Source organism: Prunus avium, chromosome 7, assembly GCF_965620075.1.
Source record: "Prunus avium chromosome 7, drPruAviu1.hap1.1, whole genome shotgun sequence".
Classification (NCBI taxonomy): Eukaryota; Viridiplantae; Streptophyta; class Magnoliopsida; order Rosales; family Rosaceae; genus Prunus; species Prunus avium.
The window spans coordinates 36470862-36489562 of record NC_142290.1 but is presented as its reverse complement, the minus strand read 5'-3'; the positions used below and the strand labels follow the sequence as shown (position 1 = coordinate 36489562).

General features: G+C 37.1%; 4 protein-coding genes and 1 long non-coding RNA gene across 12 annotated transcripts; 3 read left to right on the top strand and 2 right to left on the bottom strand.

Moving 5' to 3' along the window:
* The first annotated feature begins 665 nt into the window (after window positions 1-665).
* On the top strand, window positions 666-2523 carry LOC110751143 (uncharacterized). Of its 2 annotated transcripts, XM_021951576.2 has the most exons (2): window positions 666-990; window positions 1093-2523. In XM_021951576.2, exon 2 carries the CDS (start codon window positions 1093-1095, stop codon window positions 2212-2214), a length of 1122 nt encoding a protein of 373 aa, XP_021807268.1. In that variant the 5' UTR covers window positions 666-990; the 3' UTR covers window positions 2215-2523. The 2 variants fall into 2 exon arrangements, with proteins under 2 accessions (XP_021807268.1, XP_088100085.1); XM_088243959.1 differs by having other exon boundaries at window positions 669-2523.
* Window positions 2524-4211: 1688 nt separating this feature from the next.
* Window positions 4212-6867, top strand: LOC110751105 (uncharacterized). Its single transcript, XR_002525825.2, has 5 exons — window positions 4212-4473; window positions 4992-5106; window positions 5687-5802; window positions 5910-5984; window positions 6503-6867. It is a non-coding gene; the product is annotated as an uncharacterized LOC110751105 (long non-coding RNA).
* A 629-nt stretch (window positions 6868-7496) lies between these two features.
* On the bottom strand, window positions 7497-8387 carry LOC110751060 (lachrymatory-factor synthase). Its single transcript, XM_021951479.2, has one exon. It carries the CDS (start codon window positions 8246-8248, stop codon window positions 7730-7732), a length of 519 nt encoding a protein of 172 aa, XP_021807171.2. The 5' UTR covers window positions 8249-8387; the 3' UTR covers window positions 7497-7729.
* A 224-nt stretch (window positions 8388-8611) lies between these two features.
* Window positions 8612-11080, bottom strand: LOC110751059 (uncharacterized). 7 transcript variants are annotated; one of them, XM_088243962.1, is made up of 4 exons: window positions 10632-11080; window positions 10448-10534; window positions 10055-10332; window positions 8612-9978 (listed from the first exon to the last, which is right to left on the bottom strand). In XM_088243962.1, the coding sequence occupies exon 4, from the start codon at window positions 9962-9964 to the stop codon at window positions 8834-8836; it is 1131 nt and encodes a 376-aa protein (XP_088100088.1). In that variant the 5' UTR covers window positions 9965-9978; window positions 10055-10332; window positions 10448-10534; window positions 10632-11080; the 3' UTR covers window positions 8612-8833. The 7 variants fall into 7 exon arrangements, with proteins under 7 accessions (XP_088100088.1, XP_021807169.1, XP_088100091.1 ...); XM_021951477.2 differs by lacking the exon at window positions 10055-10332 and having other exon boundaries at window positions 8612-9995; XM_088243965.1 differs by lacking the exon at window positions 10055-10332.
* A 5574-nt stretch (window positions 11081-16654) lies between these two features.
* LOC110750958 (uncharacterized) lies at window positions 16655-17785 on the top strand. Its single transcript, XM_021951350.2, has one exon. It carries the CDS (start codon window positions 16880-16882, stop codon window positions 17504-17506), a length of 627 nt encoding a protein of 208 aa, XP_021807042.1. The 5' UTR covers window positions 16655-16879; the 3' UTR covers window positions 17507-17785.
* Window positions 17786-18701: the final 916 nt, after the last annotated feature.

Sequence of the window (18701 nt, the reverse complement as noted above, 5' to 3'; positions counted from 1 at the left end):
TAAATTGAAACTCACACATGTAGTACCACCAATGCAATGTGTTCAGATTTTTGACAAACCACTAGTTCTAATGTTTGAGCTACAAGAGCTAGAACTCCCACATTTTGCAATAAACTTGAGTTCATGGTTTTTTGTTTTTTTGTTTTTGTTTTCAAATGGTTTCCATTACTTGATAAGACAATAAATCCTTAGGTCCCGTTTGGTTCACATAAAATATTTGATGGGAAATAATTTTTCATATCTTTTCTCAAATGACGGGAAATGGAAGATTCCTTTATCATGTTTGATAATGCAGGTAATCAGGAAATACCACTTTATTTCTTTTCTCATGTTTGGTTTGTATAGGACTGAAAAACAAAGTTTGTTTAATTTTCCAATTATATCCATTATGAAATCAAATATAGACAAATGCATTTAATGCTATATTGTAATTCTAAATTATTAATGAGGACAAAATGGTCATGACAAATGTGTATTTAATGCCTATTTTTCCAAAGTTTCCCATGAGAAGGGAAAATAAAACCCGAGGGAGGTGGAGGGTTACATTCCCCCCCTATTTTCCCATGTGCCAATCAACTATTTTTCAAGTTTTGACTTGCCAAATATGGGATTGATTTCCCATCTCCGAACCTCCTTTCCCATTAAGCAATTGTGATGGGGAAGATTATTATACTAGACTGTATAGTCTAATCTTCCCTGTGTTTGTGGTGCTTTATTTGTTCCTAGCCTTTTTGGCTTTTGTTTTCTCAGTTTGTCTGCTTCCCATTATTGGTGTTTAAATGAATTTGGATTGTTTGCAACCCCCAAAAAGAGGGGGCCTTAGGGTTGAAAAACCCTAACGAGCGGGATTTGGGCGTCAACTTACATAACTTTAAAATGTTACATCCCAAAGCAAGCAGACCTGAGGGTACAGAGCACAGAGCTTGGATGACCAGTTCTTTCCTGGAAGTTGTTCATTCTGCAATTGAGTCCCCCAATTCATAATCACAGGCAAGTTCATATTTCAAAACCAATTTCTCTGTATTCAATTTTCATTTAGAAATCACTGCTAAAAGCTCACCAACCAAAACCCTGAAAAATATGATAACCCAGATGAAGAAAAGGCTAATGTCACTCTCATTCTCTCTGAGAAGCTCGGTCCAGCTTCACAGGCCTCCTCTTTACCACTCAATCTCTCTCTTGTTTTACTCTTCCTCCAATCCCAAAAGGTCAAACTCAAAATCAAAGCCCAAAGTAGCAGTAGCTGAATATCTAATCAACCAGCACCAGTTTTCCCCAGAAGCCGCTTTAAAAGCCTCATCAGCCATTGCTTTTCTTCAAAGTACTGCAGAATCGGATTCGGTGCTTTCATTTCTCAAGGAAAGCGGTTTCTCCAAAACCCATCTGGAGGAAGTGGTTAAAAGGGTCCCGAGGATTCTTCGTGCCAATCTTGACACGGCCATCAAACCCAAAATCAAGATTTTGCAAGACTCTGGCTTTTCAGACTCCGACATCGCCGATCTTATATCCTCAGACCCCTGGATTTTAAGGCGGAGTGCCGATAAAGGGCTTGGCCCTGCTATTTTAGTGTTGAAGAACATTCTGGGTTCTAATGCAGGTGTGCTTAAGGTTTTAAAGTTATCTGCTTGGTATCTCAAATATGACTTGGAGAAGACATTGATGCCCAATATTGAGGTTTTAAAGAGTTTGGGTATAAGTTCGTCGCAGATTGTCAAATACATTTTTCTTTTTCCGAGATTCTTTCTGCATAAGCAGGAGAGCATTATGGGTTTTGTTAAAAGGGTTGATGAAATGGGTTTTGATAGGAAGTCCAGGATGTTCCTATATGCTATTCGGATCATGAGTTCGATGACTTTGGAGACCTGGGAACTGAAGGTGAAGCTCTTCCAGAGTTTGGGGTTTTCGGAAAATGATATCTTGGTGGTGTTTAGGAGGGCTCCCCAGGTGTTTGCTACATCTGAGAAGAAGATTAAGGAGGCAATAGAGATGCTGCTTAGCTCTGGCAAGGTTGATATCTCATTTCTAGTTAGTCACCCAGAATTGCTTATTTGTAGCGTTGAGCACAGGCTGAAACCACGACTACAAGTTATAGAGAACCTGGAAAAGAGAAATCTACTGGGGAAAATACCTAACTTGAGCACAATCTGCAAGTATACTGAACCGAAGTTTGCTGAAAAATTTGTAATTCCTTATGCAAATGAACTTGACCAATGAAGAGCCATGCTAATGCGATTTGAATATTTTTAGCTGGCACTGGCATTTGATGAATGCTTGTAACTTGCAGGAAGAGTTTACATTTTCCTGGGAAGAGCATGGAAGGAAAGGATATAGAAAGGCCATGATTGTTTTTGAGGTATTTTCTTTTGTGCACTCGTGTTTCCTTCTATTAATCTTTGTAAGAAAGTTGTAACAGGGCCCGACTGCTTCTCTAGGAAGCGCATCTGCTTAGTGTTCTTGTGGCTCCACTTACTAATTTCTCTAAACTTTGAATGCCTTAAAAAAAGAGTGACAGTTAGCTTATTAGCTCTTCGCTAGCCTTGCCCCTTGCCTTCACATTTCAATTGTTTTTCATTTGCCTTTCTGGTTAGCAAGAACTCCAAGTCTCCAAGACCACAAAACAAATTGCTCACAAGAAAGAAAGCTAACAATGTGTGTTTTTCCTTTGCAAGGAGGGTTTATATAAAGCTGTGTATCTGCATATAGATTTGTACCAAGATTTTTGTGACAATTTGAAAAGTGAGTTTTAATGTACATATATCCTTTTTTCCTGCAAGAGAGTCGACAACAAAACTATCGCCCGTTCTCATGTTGTAGGCAAAGAACATGTCAACAACTTGCAAAACAATTCGTAATTAGATTGTACAATTTCATTGACCAAAAGAAATGCTACTACTTCTTCTGCGTGTGAAAATACTTGTTAAGTTAATTAAAAAAATGACCCTTTATTATTATTATTATGAATCTGCAACTGAACTCCCTCCCTGTGTAGTTTCTGAAATGCTATCGATCCTTGAGGTGCCTGTGTAAACACCAATTCCAGAACTTGTTTCCACCATAGGTTTAAAGGCCATTTTTTACTCTTCTATTGAGATTTTGCTTTTAGCTTCAAAATCGGCACCATTTGTTCCTTCTTTGGATGCAACTTCTTCATTTACAGTGTTTTCGTTCGTTTTAGTTTGATTGTTTGAACTTGAACTCATTTCCTGATGTACAACCATTGCATGATCACCGCTTGATCCAGTCACTATGGACTCTATACTTGGGAAATTGTGGTCGACCCGACTGAGATCATTGCCATCTACAGAAACACCATTCTCATAATCAAAACCATGGACTCAATCTACCACTTAATCTGGACATGAAGAGTGTCAGTCTTCCTACTATGTTCTACTGAAATGTCCTTGTTAGTTAGTACGAACTCCTCGACTCTATGTGGCTCTTTTTCTTGGTCCTTTTCATTTTCGATTCTTGAATTAGTAATTATCTAATAAAAGGACTACAAGTGTAAAATAAAATATAAATGACTAGTTTGGTTCAATTTAGGCCAGTTTACAATACATTAAGGCCATGTTTGGTGTGTATTGGATTGGATTGAAAAAGTCACTAAATCTAAGGTATATTAAAGAAGGATATGAAGGTAGGGGTGAATAACTTTCCATGTTGGGGGGATTAGAAGGGATTAGTTATAAGGTTTTGTTATCCTACCATTTTGTGGGGATTAAACAGGATAAATTTTCTTCATGAATAATCCATCTTCTACCTTCAACTTAGTAAAAAAAAAAAATTTCATTTCTTCCTTGAACATGATTTAAACAAACATGGCCCAAAATAGCAACTGAACCAATAGGTTTTTTTTTATGGTCAAAATCAAACCAACCCGTTTACTATAATTCTGATCCGCCGATTTGATGAGTTTGGCATGATTGATGCTCTCCCCATAGCCCAATTTTGGTTGTTCATTTAAAAATGTTTCAAAATTTTACTTTATGGTTTGCTTTGCTAAACTTTAAATATATATATATATATATATATAAGCAATAGTTTAAATTATCAGAATAAGGGAGTTTCTTACACACACTATTAATATACCATTGAGATCATTGTTATGCAAGTCAATACTATTTTCCACTTAAGTAAACCCAGTTGCCTTGTTTTTCTACTTTGGGTCCTCAAGAAATAACAACATCACCAAACACATCGTAATTATTCATTTTTATTTTTATTTTTTGTCATCTGAAATTTCATTCAATGAAAAGGATTAGCAACAAAGCCCAACAGAGCCAAAGTCCGAAGAGCCACACCCCAAACTCGTCTCCTGAGGCACAGGCCCAATCGACGACTTGGTCGGGAGAGACAGAAAGGGAGAGGAGTGTCATCGACGATTCGACGGCGAAATCAAAATCCCTCTGCGACTGCTTTTCCGAAATTACATGGCATATCAAAAATCAAAGCTTTCATTATCTTTTTCCTTTGGTAAGCCTTCCAATTCTCTATTTTCCCACTTTAATTATTTCGATTATAGGAATCTTATCACCTAGAAACAGCGAGAATTTTTAAAAAGTAAAAAGAAAATTTTGATTCTGACATATTAGGATCATTGGAAGACATCAAGCAGTTACACTTATAAAAGATTAAAACTTCAATCTTCTAGCTCAATGCAACTATTGACTTTTAAAGATGGGTTTAACTACACATGTTTGGAATTTGAAGCAACTTAAAACCCAATTTTTATTTTTCAAATTTTCAGTAATAAAGAAACTAACTCAGCCAGCGTTAGAAATCAAAGGAAATATTCTGTTTAATTATGAAAAAATATTGGTGGGAAATAGAAGAACTCAAGGATTTTGATATTTAGTGAATGTATAATTGTATATGACAATGTGTATAAAAAATTTGTTTGGTTATTCGGTTGTAATGTTTTGATTAGTAGAATTTTCAAATATCTGTGGAAGTGGGAAGTTGGTAATTGACTTTTTAATCTGTCAATGTAGTTTGGAAGGAGTTTCCGTGGGGAGCTACTGCTGGGGCATGTGGGGAAGGAATGATGCATCTGGTTGGCACTGTAAAGACACGTATTTAGAGCAAGTTATTCTTTGTGCAAGTCAGGTATAGAGTAAAGATGTTGTAGATGTAACATTCATGACTAATGGGTAATAAAGCTCAATTTTTTTGGTATGCAATCATATGGATGGCATTTAACTTCATATAAATTGTATGTAAGAAAGTAAAATTTCAGGCATTGGATATGGCATTTTATTTTCTTGCTAAAGGCATAGCTTACCTATGAAGCCTGGTATCCAAATGTATGGTGTTCCTTCCTCCTCCTTCCCTCTTCTCCCTATTTTCATTATGATGGAGATCAGGCAATTAAGAGTCTTGACCACTGAATTCTTAGTTTGATCTTATTGTAAATTGCGTTTGAGATTGAGGATGCTAACAGTATTTAGATGGACATCTTGTTTATCGTCCTTGTAACACTATTTTCATTAATAAGAGCTCTGTTTCTTATAAGAAAAGAGAAGTTAACTTAGTTTGAGTTTTCACCATGAGTACAGTAGTTCAGACATACTTTCTTTTATGATTGGCAAATGATAGGCAGTTAGGATTTTGGCCTCTAAATGATTTAGTTGTCATTATTCCGTTGCTTTTAACTTAATTAGCTCTGGTTCTTATTTCTGGTATGCAGGTTATTATGAAGGCTTGAAACTTTGCAGCAGTTTGGGAAGTAAAAATCCACAGGCAATCCCAATTTCCATATTGATAGTTCTGTTGAGGGACTCATACTAGGAGGATTGTCTAGTGGTATGTACCTTGCTTAAACTTTGTCCTACTTGGTGCTGGTTTAAGTCTTGTATAATTGCATTCAGCATTTTCTGTAGGGTAATTTATACTTGCTTTGAATTGGTCAGGCATTAGTGCGAATATCTTACCAGTGCCTTCGATGTGATCAAAACAAGATTGCAAGTACAGGGATCAACCTTGAGGTATCAGTTCCATATGTGGTTTTTAATTTTTATTATTATTACTTTCATATAACTTTTAGTTGTTAGTGTAGGAAAAAAAAAATTATTGCATGCATCATGTTGTGTTGTTAGAGTACTTAATGTTATCCAAGCAAGGCTTGGCATTCGTATTTTTTCAGCTGTTGTGTATGTGAATGCTGACCTCCTTGGTCCACAAACACAAACACCATTTATCCTTTGTGATTATTGAGGGGATTTTACAATGCTATAGTTGTTTTACCAATGCACCTTTTCCCACCATTTTGGTTGAATCTCATAGCCAGATAACAGAATATTTTAAATCTTGGGTACATGATTGATGGGCTATAGTCAGAAGATATGTACTTTGGTAAAGTTTGCGTTGATTGTTATTTCAAACTGAGCTTTCCTTTCGACCTAATATATTTGATATAGGCCTCACATTTACTCATGGGATGAAAGTTAGATGTGATAGAAGAACGATTTTACAGTTTCCATCTAATGTTTGTTGTGAACTTTAGGTACAATGGCTGTTATATGCAAAGTAGCATAAGGATGGCTGACGATGCACAGGAGGTTGCTCAGAGGTAGCGTTCCCAGGATTGAGGATAATCCAGTTTCAGCTCTGACTTTTGTTGGTGTGGAATTTCTAAGAGAGACCATCTCAAAGAAGGATTGAGCAATGATAACAGGCAAGAAGTTGCTGGCATGTCGGTAGATGAAAAAGGAGTCATCTGTACTGTGGATGGCATGAGAAACTTGCACTGAATTTCTTTTCAATCTCATACAGGCATTTTCATGTATCCAATTAATAAACGTTTAGTAATGTTATCATGTGATATGTTTATATACGTAAAAGATATTGAAGAGGAGGTTTTTAGTTTTATCTTTTCATTTGCGCCTCCCAGTTTCCCGTACAGGCGAAGACTAGAATTATTTTCTAACTTTTTGCGGCGGTTATCAAGAACGCTGCGAAAGGAGTCTTTAGAAACGCTTAGCGACGACTTTTACCGCGACTAAAGATGTTTAAAACGCAAGGGGCATATAAACCGTCAAAAAAAGTACAGAAACCACTGCTAGAGGACGAAAACCGCTGCTAAAAAGCCTAACTGTCACATATTCGCTGAAAAATACTGCTGGAGTGTTTTTTCCTTCTGTTTTCATACAGACATTTGGTTTACTTCCTCCAAATTACAACCGGCAATTTGGTAAGTCACATAGAAGCTGCAATAAACTTGATATTACCAACACTATTGAGAAGCACTGGGACTGATGGGAGCTAACACACTTTCTTCCACTCTTATCCCATATTAATACAAACCCACTTCTTCATTAACCTTTGTCTTCGGTAAGTCTTCCAATTCTCTGTTTTCCCACTTCGATTGAATATAATGGCTTAGAAATTGTGAAAATTTAAAAAGAAAATTTTGATTCAGACATAATAGGAAATTATAATTTATAAACAACACAAGCCACACCCACATGTTTTCTTCTATTCTATTTCCTATCCAAAGATATCAAAAGGAAATAAATTTTATTGCACGATTTTACATAGTTGATGGATCAACATACATACATATATCTTTAAATTTTGCACTACATACGAAAACTTAAATAAATAAATAAAAAAGAAGAAGAAGAAAACAGACACAGCAAAACACACATAACACCTTTTCTGCAACAATATTAATGCTGACCCAAGAGAAATAAAGTCAAACCAACAAAGGACACCAAGACAAGTTATCACTCTATGGTTCCAGTGGCCCAACTTGGAGTTGGAGAGAGGCTTCCATTCTGCTAGCCATGACTTGCAAGCCTGTGCCAATAAACATGTCCAGATCCTCCATTTTCCACCCCTCCACTGGTTCAACTTCATACTTCCACACAATGCTGCAGCCACCTTCCTTTGGAACCACTTGCACAGTTGAAATGTATGAGTTGAACCCAACATTCCCATCTATAATAGAATAGCTAAATATCAGTTGTGCTGGGTCTATAGAAAGCAGCTTCTGCTTGGTCCAATTCACCTTCTCTTGGTCTTGGTCTTGCTCTCTTTTATGTTCAACTGGAGTCTTGAACCCAGCGCAGTAGCGCACACAACCGGGTTGCCCTGATATGCCTTCAACACCAAGGCAAGTTGTTAGAGTTGGGAACCACTTGTGCAGGCCAAAGAAGTCCTCCAAAAGAGGCCACACTTGTTCTGCTTCTGGGCCATTTAGCTCTGCGCTAGCCTTGCCTTCCCATTTCAATTGTTTCTCATTCGCCATTCTGGTTTGCAAGAACTCTGAAGTCTCCAAGCCACAACACACAAGAAAGAAAGCTAACAATGAATGTTTTTGTTTTTTCCTTTCTCCTTTTGCAAGGATGTCCTAACATCTAACATGTGGTAGAAGTTGAAGATCATGGAAGGGGACCAAAACATCATTTTCAATTTGTATATATCAGTCCTGCAGTAGTACTATAATAGTTTACACCATGACACACAAAACCCATTGCTAGTGGTTGCCAGCTCCTACAATGACAATGAGATATCTCTTGTAAGTTGGAACCTTGTAACAAGGAGCCCCCTGTTTCCCATTGAGACCTTGTAAGAAACCTTTCAAAAAAAAAAACCAAGACTTACAGGACAATTTCAAAAGTAAGTTCAATAATTCATGGGACCAGATTGTACAAAACTACGGCCCATTCTCATTTTGTAGGTCAACAACTTGCAAAAACAATTCGGAATTAGATTGTACAATGTCATTCAGCAAGGAATGTTACTGCCTCAAGTCACTTTCTTTTTTTTTTTCTTTTTACTTCTTCGGCGTGTGGAAAAAAACTTGTAATGTTAATGACCCTTTGTTTTACTATTAAGAATCTGAAACTGAACTGCTTCCCTGTGTAGTCTCTGAAACGCTATCGATCCTTGAGGTGTTTGAATGAACACCAATTCCAGAACTTGTTTCCACCTTTGGTTTAATGTCGATTTTTGAGTCTTCTACTGAGCTTTTGCTTTTGGCTTCAAAATCAGAGCCATTTGCTCCTTCTTTAGCTGCAACTTCTTCATTTACAGTGTTTTCTTTCGTTTCACTTTGATTGTTTGAACTTGAATTCATTTCCTGATGTAGAACCATTGCATGATCATCACTTGATCCAGTCACTACGGATTCTATGAGATCATTGCCATCTACAGGAACACCATTCTCATCATTAAATCCATGGACTCCATCTACCACTGAATCTGGGCCCTGAAGAGTGTCACTCTTCCCTTGACTATGTTGTACTGAAATGTCCTTGTTAGTACTAAACTCCTTCAATCTCTGTGGCTCTTTCTCTCGGTCCTTTTCATTTTCTTGCTTATCATGATTAACTTGTGAATTTTGCTCCTTTTCCTCTCCAACTTCATCATGACTAATATTCTTCACATCTTTCTCACCGTCGTGATCCGAGATAATTTCCTGTGTATCTCCATGTCTCTCTTGGGAATTTTCTTCTTGCAAAGAGTTCTTGTTGAGCCCCACTGGGTCATCATTTCCTTTGTCTTCAACATCAGAATTATCATCTGTAATGTTCAATACTTTGTACTGCATTTCTGTTTCCCTTTCAATTTCATTCCCTTCATGCCTCCCAAGCTTTCCATGAGCATGATCATCTACTTTGTTAGATTCTGCTTCATTATTCTCTTCAGCAGTTTCACCTAACGTATCATCTCCAACACCTCCATCTTCTTTCTTTGTACTTCCTTCCACAAGATTTACATCTTCTGATCCAGATATACCGCCATCTTTTGACCACCCTGCATTCCCTTTGCGCCCCAAAATATCAGAACCGTGTTCTTCACTAACCTTGTTCTCTGCACTTCCACTATAGGCCTTGTCATGTGAGTACTTCATCTGGTATAGCAACCAGAAGCAAACAGCCAAAAGCAATGCAATCTGAAAGACTGGCTTTACCTTCAACCCTTTGGGTCTCTGGTTGCGGCAAGTAGACTGGGAATTCATCAAATTCTGTACAACTGCTTCAAAAGATAAGCTGCTTCATCAATTGAAAGACCTCACCTCAGGAACCAAAAACAAAATTGTAAAACTGACCTTGACATGTGCATAAATTGATTTCCACTGTTTATAATGCAGAGACATAAAGGAACTATATGAAATAAAAACGACAGAACTCAAAATTAAAATCAGCAATAAGGTTTTGTTACCAACATCAGAAATAGAAAAAAAAAACCCTAAACCACTATCGGCAATAGGGGTTTGCAACCAGAGAACTTTTATCCTTCCCCCCCTTTTCAAAATCAAACTTGTTCTAACAATTTTCCTTTGGCTTCATATTAGAACTAAATCAGCAGAAACCCTCTGTTTGGTTCCTGAGAAAATAGAGCAAAAGGGAATGAAAAATTGGATCATCTGAGTCAACAAAGTCCAAATTCATAACTTACAAAAGATCCAATATTTCAGGGTATTAAGAAAATTTGTGCTTACAAATTCAAAACTTTGATTTCTTTCTTTCCCACTATTTCAACAGCAATAGATTACACTCATACTCCTATGTATCACTTTTCAGCAGAGCTTCAATACAAATATAAATTATTCAGAAATTTAGCAAGAAAGCAAAGAAATTCACAAGAAAATATTTAATTTTTCTTTTTAAAAGAGAAAAATTTACCTTCTTATCAGTAATGGAAAGTCCAATGAACCCTAAACCAGGATCAATCTCCGCCTGCGGTTGAAAATTTTCTTCTTCTTTCGCAAAGTTTTGGTTCTTTTGGGCATGGAAGGAAGGATCGAGAAAAATATGAACTAGCGGTTATTTTTGGGGCGTGAACCCCAAAGTATCCCTACTGACCGGCAGATCAGACGCTTTCAGAGATGGGCTTTTCGCAAATAAATCGAAGTAGTGAGGATATTTTGGGATTGGTGGGAAAAATGAGGCAGCTTTCGTGATTGTTGTGCTCTGGTTGCCGCCTTCGTAAACAACGACTTGCCACTTTCGTCAGTTGGTTACGGGAATAGAAGACGGGCGTTTCTGACCAATGCATCCCCGCCACGTGTACAGTCACAAAATTTAGATTTTCGACATTCTCCAATACTAGGAATTCCAAAATTTGGACCTTAATTATTAGTTGTAGCATAACCCGAAATAGTCATATATCGGTTGCGGTTGGAACCCAAATTTCCAATTCATGTGATCTATGCATATCAAATCATGGGAAAGTACATTTTCTTCATCTTAATTTGATGATCGAGTTAGGAAAAGTTAGAGAAATTAGTGAGAGATCTTAGGTGGTTGAACTTTCAAATTTTGAGAAATTAAATAATCATATTAGAAATAGATGCTAAAGTCTTGAATTTCTACATTGGTTTCACTAAAATCGAAATTTCCCATCCAACTTACATCCTTGTATAAATAAAGATAGAGTTAACTAAACGCCTACTAATTAATTTCTTCTATAGCTATTGTTTATGCCATATCTGACCGGCCAATTATTTCGCGATACGTGGAACATAGGACCTACAAAGGAACTTACAGAGCCCAGTCAAAACAACGAGGTGTGAGCCTTTGACAACTCAACCCAAAAACAAACCATCGACAGGGTGAGCCTTCGACAACCCAACTTGCCGATCCGTCTAAAGAAAGCGCTTGCTAAACCAGGCTGGACAAAGGACGCATGGCATCCTCTCAGGTAAACCCTAAATGTCCCACATCGAAATATCACTAGAAGTTCATACCTCCCAAGATATTTATATTAGGGCACAAGTCCCCAAAACAAGGTAACTGTTACATTCAACTACTTAACCTTTACTTTGTCCAAATTGCTATCTACTTCGTCATCAAGCTAACTTAAGCATCGGAGAGCCTTCGGCAGATACCACACCGGTGCCCCAAGGTCTTGCAGATCGTCCTCATCTGCCGAAAAGTCCAAAAGAACGAAGGTGACGCAACATCTTTAAATTGGACCCAAAAATAATCATCCATTTTTAGGCATCAATAACTATATTGATCAAAACTTCATATGTTAGATAAAACAATCGCTTGAAGTCATCAGTTACATATAAATGAACCTTGCTTGGGATTCATGATATGCATGCAGTCATCACATTCTATTCCTAAGAAAATACATTACATGTACTCCAAGATACATATTCTTTTCCTAAAAAATGATCTATTTGTAGAGTGGTTGCATGAAATATAAGATCGATTGGTGGATCGATATGGATCAACACTAGCTAGCTTCCTAATCATATGTACTTGAAGATAAGGTTTGGGTCTGTAAATAAATGCCGAGATGGACGTTTGAGGCCGCAAAAACAGCACCAAGCAAACTTTAGGCCACATGGTAGCTGTTAAAGGTCAATACATGCAACAGAGCCCACCATGAAATCAATTGAACATCAAGCATCTCATGCATAGAGGACTGGAACTGGTCGACGATGGCAAAGTCCCAAAAGCTAGATGAGTTCTAATTAAAAGCCAGCTAGGTAGCCAGCTGACCTTTATGAATGATTAAGCAAACAGAGTTTGCCCACAGACGACTTTTAAAACAAGGACATTTCCATGAAAATTACATCCATCGATCCCTGTTTAACCTGTCTTTTGCCGGACCACACCAATAATGTAGGACACTCAAATATATATATATATATATATGCGTAATTAATTAATTAATTAATTGTGAAGGAAAATGATCAAAGTAGGTGTGGTGTGGATGGATGTGGAAGCAAAGAAATGAGTGGCACTTTGTAGGGCTTATGTTTGTATGCCCTAGCTACTACACTATTAATGCATCTTCTAGCTATAGCTAGATATTATAGAATGATCGACTTTCTGACCAACTTGTCAAGCTCTTAATCAATTTTAATGTCGTCATTAGTCTCTTTCTTCGTCTTCCCAAGTTTGGAAACTGCTAATATCTCATCACTGAATTATTAGTGTATGTCTCTGCCGTGTTGATCACTCTCTATATAATTGTTGGCCTAATAATACATATATATACGTAAGTTCTTGACTTTGATCATATATATTATCTTTAATTAATTGCATGTAAACATCATAAGACAAGTTGGTTTTTGATTGTTCAGTTAACCCAGTCAATGGGAAAATATACTTCGAGGAAGAGTATTTGTCCACCAATTGAATTTATATCGTAGACGCGATGTATCAGACACTTATAAAATGATACAAATTCAAATCAATCCCTCGCATAGGATGTAGCACACAGCACGAAATTAGGGACCCTCGAAACCTAAAAGCACTTCAATCTTCAAACCAATCCTAATTCGTAAAGTCCCCACATAAAGTGCTTCATTTGAATAAAACACACACTTTGTTCTGCACTTCTTCCACTCGAAGTAAAGACAGAAAGTGAGTTGCCTAAATGATTTATTGAAAGAAAAAGGAAAAACATGCACTGCCCTACTGATGTTGACTGCTTTGTTTGGTTGTCTTTCCTATATTAATTTTAGTATAAATTAATTAGAAAAACAGAAAGGATACCACCAAATGAAGGTGCTTAATTAAATTAATTATCTTAAGCTAAAAAATCAAATTGATTAATACTTTGTCTGACGGTCCCATCGGTTGTCTAACCTGGGCTTAATTTTTTTTTCCCTGTAGTTAGTATGTAGGTTTAGGGTTTAGCTCAATCCAAAATTAACAATTCATCCTTAAAGTAAATTTAACCCGCTTCATTTTGAAATCATGAGGTTGTCAGCTTTCAAACTCTTTTGTTAACCCTTTTGTTTTTCTTTCCGGGAAAGGTGCAATGAATGAGAAGCAAATAAAAAACATATGTCTTCAATTACTCTATCATGCGAACACTTCTGTATATATGAAAACAAATTTAATCAGAGAAAGGGGAAAAAAAAAAACAGAGGCGCAGCTAGTTTTGCCTGATATTTGTTGACAGCTTATGCAAGCTTACATCCATTACAATTTAAACTTAAATTCTAGGCTGGAAAATAGAAATTTCAAACATGCCCCATGAATATGATATATTTACCCCCACCGCAATCACCCACCCAAAATAAATTAAATAAATAAATAACAAAATATTGCATGCATGATCAATATATAATATAAGAAGCCTTCAAATTAGACAACCATGAGTACTAGGATTCCTTCGTGGCCACTGCTCATTGGTGGGATTTAAAGTCTTGAAAAGCCCTGGAGGAGGTTTCGTTCGTGACCCAACCCCAAAGTAATTTCACTGAAGACCATAAAAAGAAGATTTTTTTTCATTTTCCTTTTCCAAAGTTACATGCAGCCTTTTTTTGGTTAAGTGCAAAGTTGTATGTAGCTGAGTGCGTGGGATTAAGAACGGTGGCTCGTTCATCACCACAAAAATTGATTATGGCTTAATAGTTCTAGAAGCTACTGGTGATCATCCAATGTCGGCTCCGTCCAATCATTTTCACTCGGCTAACAAACATGCCCAATTTGCACCACTAATTAGACAGCGTTGATAACTAAATCACTAACCCTAACATGTTCCACATTTTTAGTTTCCATTAAATTATCACTATTTGATATGAGCAAATGATAAAGACAATACCAACGTGTGCACGTGAATAATTATCGGCTTTTAATTGTATGCATTAACAGTTAAAAATCATTTACCATACATATGCAAAAGTAAAACTATCAATCCTTATATGCACATTTCTCAAAACGAATCTCGCACACATCAACAACAACGACTCAAAATCCACCGCCCTACATGCTACACATTCTATTATATATCATATTTAACATAATAATTATATGCCAGGACATGCACGCAAATCAATATTGTGTGGCACAAGTGAATTTCCAAGCAGGTTAGGTGGAAGTCGATCGTGAAAGGAAAAGCATTTGTTTGGGGTTGAAAAGAAGGAAAAGCTAGCTAGCTAGCAAGATGGGTACCAAATTATGCTTTTCTTCATCAAGTAGACAAGTAGACAATGTTTTCTTAGCATTTTCATCATGAAAACATGAAAACATGTATATTGTAATAGGCTAGACAATTCAGGTGGCGAAAAAGGATCCAATTTATTGCCCCAATAATATCCTTCGAGGAGAAGAAAAAATAATAATAGAATATATCGCAGGGTTTCTTGCTTTCTTCAACGGAAACTATCAATACTGTTTCTTGGGTACACATAAAGGTATATGCCGTGTACGGTGAAAGATTCATTTGGGAAAGAAATAGATGGCCACGTGTTCAGAGTATATAGATGGCCACGTGTTCAGAGTAGGTGCTCTTATTCAATCCTGTCAACCTTGTCAGGCTGGCTGGGTCCACCCCCGATCTCTCTCATGGGAGCTGTACTGTAGCAACCCAAATTTTCCACGCCATTGTCTAATGCCTGCTGCTTCGAAAAACACCATTTTTACCCGGCCAAAAACAAAAAATATTCAACTAATTATGTCTATTATTCACGGTGAAAGTGATGTCAAATTCAAATGCTCATCATTATATCGATTGATTATTTATCATAACTAAGTACATATTGCCTATGAAGGTTAGCTGGTGCTGAAAGTAAGCCACGTTATCTGAATTTATTCGGAGCATTTTTGCTCACTATTTTAATTCAAGGTGTATCATTATCATCTTTTTTAACACTTAACACGTGTTCATGAATATAATCATAATTACATAAATACAAAGCAAATAGTTAACTATACTTATGCCAACGAACATGTGTCAAATATTGAGAAAGGTGATGATGGTATACATTTAGTTATAATTTTGAGCAAAAATATTTTCGAATTAAATGGCAACTATAGAGTCAAAGTGACCTTTTGTGCATTTTAATTATGACGCTCAATTAATTTAAATCCATGTGTGCCGTACGACATTAACTAACTTGGAACCAATTTGATTGAACGTAAGAAGAATGGAAATTTGATGCTAATAAAAACACATTTAAAATCGACTAATGATCGAGCTAAGCTTTGGGTGAGTCTCAAATCTACTCCACTAATTCCTGCAATCATTACCTCTTGCCTATATTGTAACCCAAAACTGGTTAGTTTTCCTAATTTATTTTTTAATTTTTTGCGTTTTATTTCGTTTGATGTCAGGAGAACATCAAAATATGTATGATCCTTCTAAGAACATGATGGATCCAAATGCCCTAATTGTGTTTTTAGCGCTTAATTATATGTATATCATACTAGCTAATATGAATTTTGATTTCTAATTAGGGACTCGAATTTTGATTTAATACAAGCACCAAAAACACAAATAGATGGAGGATTCGCATTTCGAAAAAGGCTAAGATATGAGTACCTTATTGCAAAAGGCTTGTGGTTGACACTTGGGACCTTCCCAAAATATCTTTAATCATTGAATGTGGGAGCATACTTAAGTAATTTGGTTCCACCCTAGGGGCCTTCTAGTAATCTGTCGAAGCCAAACAATCATATAAACCACTAAAACAAAACCAATAAAAACACAAATTATTGCAAATTGTCACCAAATTCCTATCACTTAGGAATGCCTATGTCCTCACTCATCCACACGCGTGAAACAAACACTCTCCACTTTATTTTGCCTTTTGTTCATTTTCTTCTCTTGAGACTGCAACAACACGCACCATAAAAGAGATTGGAACACATCTCCTCCACCATATAATTATCATCTTAATCTTTAATTATTAAATAATAATTTCCAACCCCTTTAAATACCTCCCCTCCCTCACCCTTACAAGCTCGAACCAACAAAAAAAACCCTTCTAAATTTCTAATCATCTCTCTCTCTCTCTCTCTCTCTCAAAGACAAAACTCTCTCTCTTTCTCTCGAAGACAAAACTCTCTCTCTTTCTCTCGAAGACAAAACTCTCTCTCTCTCTCTCTCTCTCTCTCTCTCTCTCTCTCTCTCTCTCTCTCTCAAAGACAAAAACTCTCTCTTTCTCTCTCACTCAATTCTACAAATGGAAGTGGAACCAAGCCCACCAATGGTGGCCAAAAAATTGTGGAACTTAGTACGCATAGTGTTCTTCATGGTGAGAAAAGGGTTATCAAAGAGCAAGCTACTTGTTGACCTCCATTTAATGCTCAAACGCGGCAAGCTTGCAGGCAAGGCCATAGCCCACAACCTCATGCTCCACCACTCCTCCGGCTTCAGCTGCCGCTCCAACGACGCCGTGTCCTTCATAACACCCCGAGAATACGAGTTCAGCTGCAGCAACAGCCCCGCCATTCACAACCCTTTTCATTTCAACAAGCGCAACAAACACCACCACCACTATTTTACCAAGACCACCAGAGCCTACCAATACGACGACGTTACCACAATGACTGCGGTTCAGAAGGTGCTGGAGATGCTAAACAATGAGATGGTGGCGGAGGCGTCCCCGTTGTTGCCGGGGTTTGGGAAGAGCCCCATGGTGAGGCAGCTGAGGATAACGGACTCTCCGTTTCCGCTAAAGGAGGAAGGGGATAGCCAGGTGGACAAGGAAGCTGAGGAGTTTATTAAAAGGTTTTATAAAGATCTCAAGTTGCAGAAAAGATCGGCTGTTCTTGAATCTCCATCATACCATGCCATGCGTGGTCGATGAGATTTTCAGCGGACCAAAAATTATTAATTTCAACTTCAGCACTGCATGGTTAATTTGTGCTTTTGCCACCGTATCAGCTTTGTGATTTGCACATAAAAGTATCCTCACACGCAAGGAATTTTTGTATGTGCCGGTTATATATGTATGTAACGTTGCTCAACTTATGTATATGAATCTCGTTTGTACCATATAACATACATATTGTGCAAAATTGTTTACAGATGACCGGCACATACGACACACGTTGAGTGTTAATAAAGTTTTTTAGTTTTCTAATGATATGGGAATTGGGTACTAGCTAGATTGCTTAATGTGAGGATGTCTTAGCTGCTTTAGACTTGTAGGTTTTAGATGAAACCGAGGCTCTTTGGAGCAATAATTTTGATTCTTCTCCACTTGATGTGTTTTTACCCTTTTTTGTTGTCTTAATGTGTTTGTTGGTAATAAAAAGGAGAAAAAGAAAAAGGGTGTTGTTGTGTGAATCTCTCTCTTCTTTTTATAAAGCTATAGAGAGCCCTTTGTACCTACTGCGACTAATTGCCTGGCAAAGGAGCTCTAAAGAGAGAGCGTTATGTTTGTCTTGGCCTCGCGTGTGAGTTTTTAATGTATTGCCTTTCCAGGTTGGTGAGTAGGAGCTTTGGATTTATTAGGGTTTAGGGTTTGTCTGTCCAGTCGTCGTTTGTGATGGCGATACTAGTGGTTCTGGTCCAGTTTGGTTACGTTGTTAGAGGGTCACTACCAATGCAATGAACTGGACATTAAAGATCGCCGCAAATTTTCATTTGCAAGGTAATTTATATATATATACGGTGGCCATGGCCAGCTAGCACAAATTTTAGGTCACGTATATATATACTAACCCTCATATTTGGGTTGGAGTATATAGTTATAACTTTTATAATATCCGTCTAATTTTAAAGTATTTCTTTAAAGATTAGTACCGTTTATTATTTTAGCTTATTTAAGGAATTTCTTAATAGAATTGAACTATATATAATATGCTGGTTTGCGTAGACTGAAATCCTCCGGCCTTTTGTTGTTTTGGTTTTTAGGTTAATGAAAGATGCAAGAGAGTTAGCTTAGGTACAGTGGTTAATCAAATCATGGGTTTAAATTCGATAAGAAATATCAAAATTGACAGCAACTTTGTCTTTAGCCTTGATGTGCATGCTCGTGCTCGGTCTGATAGATCTTC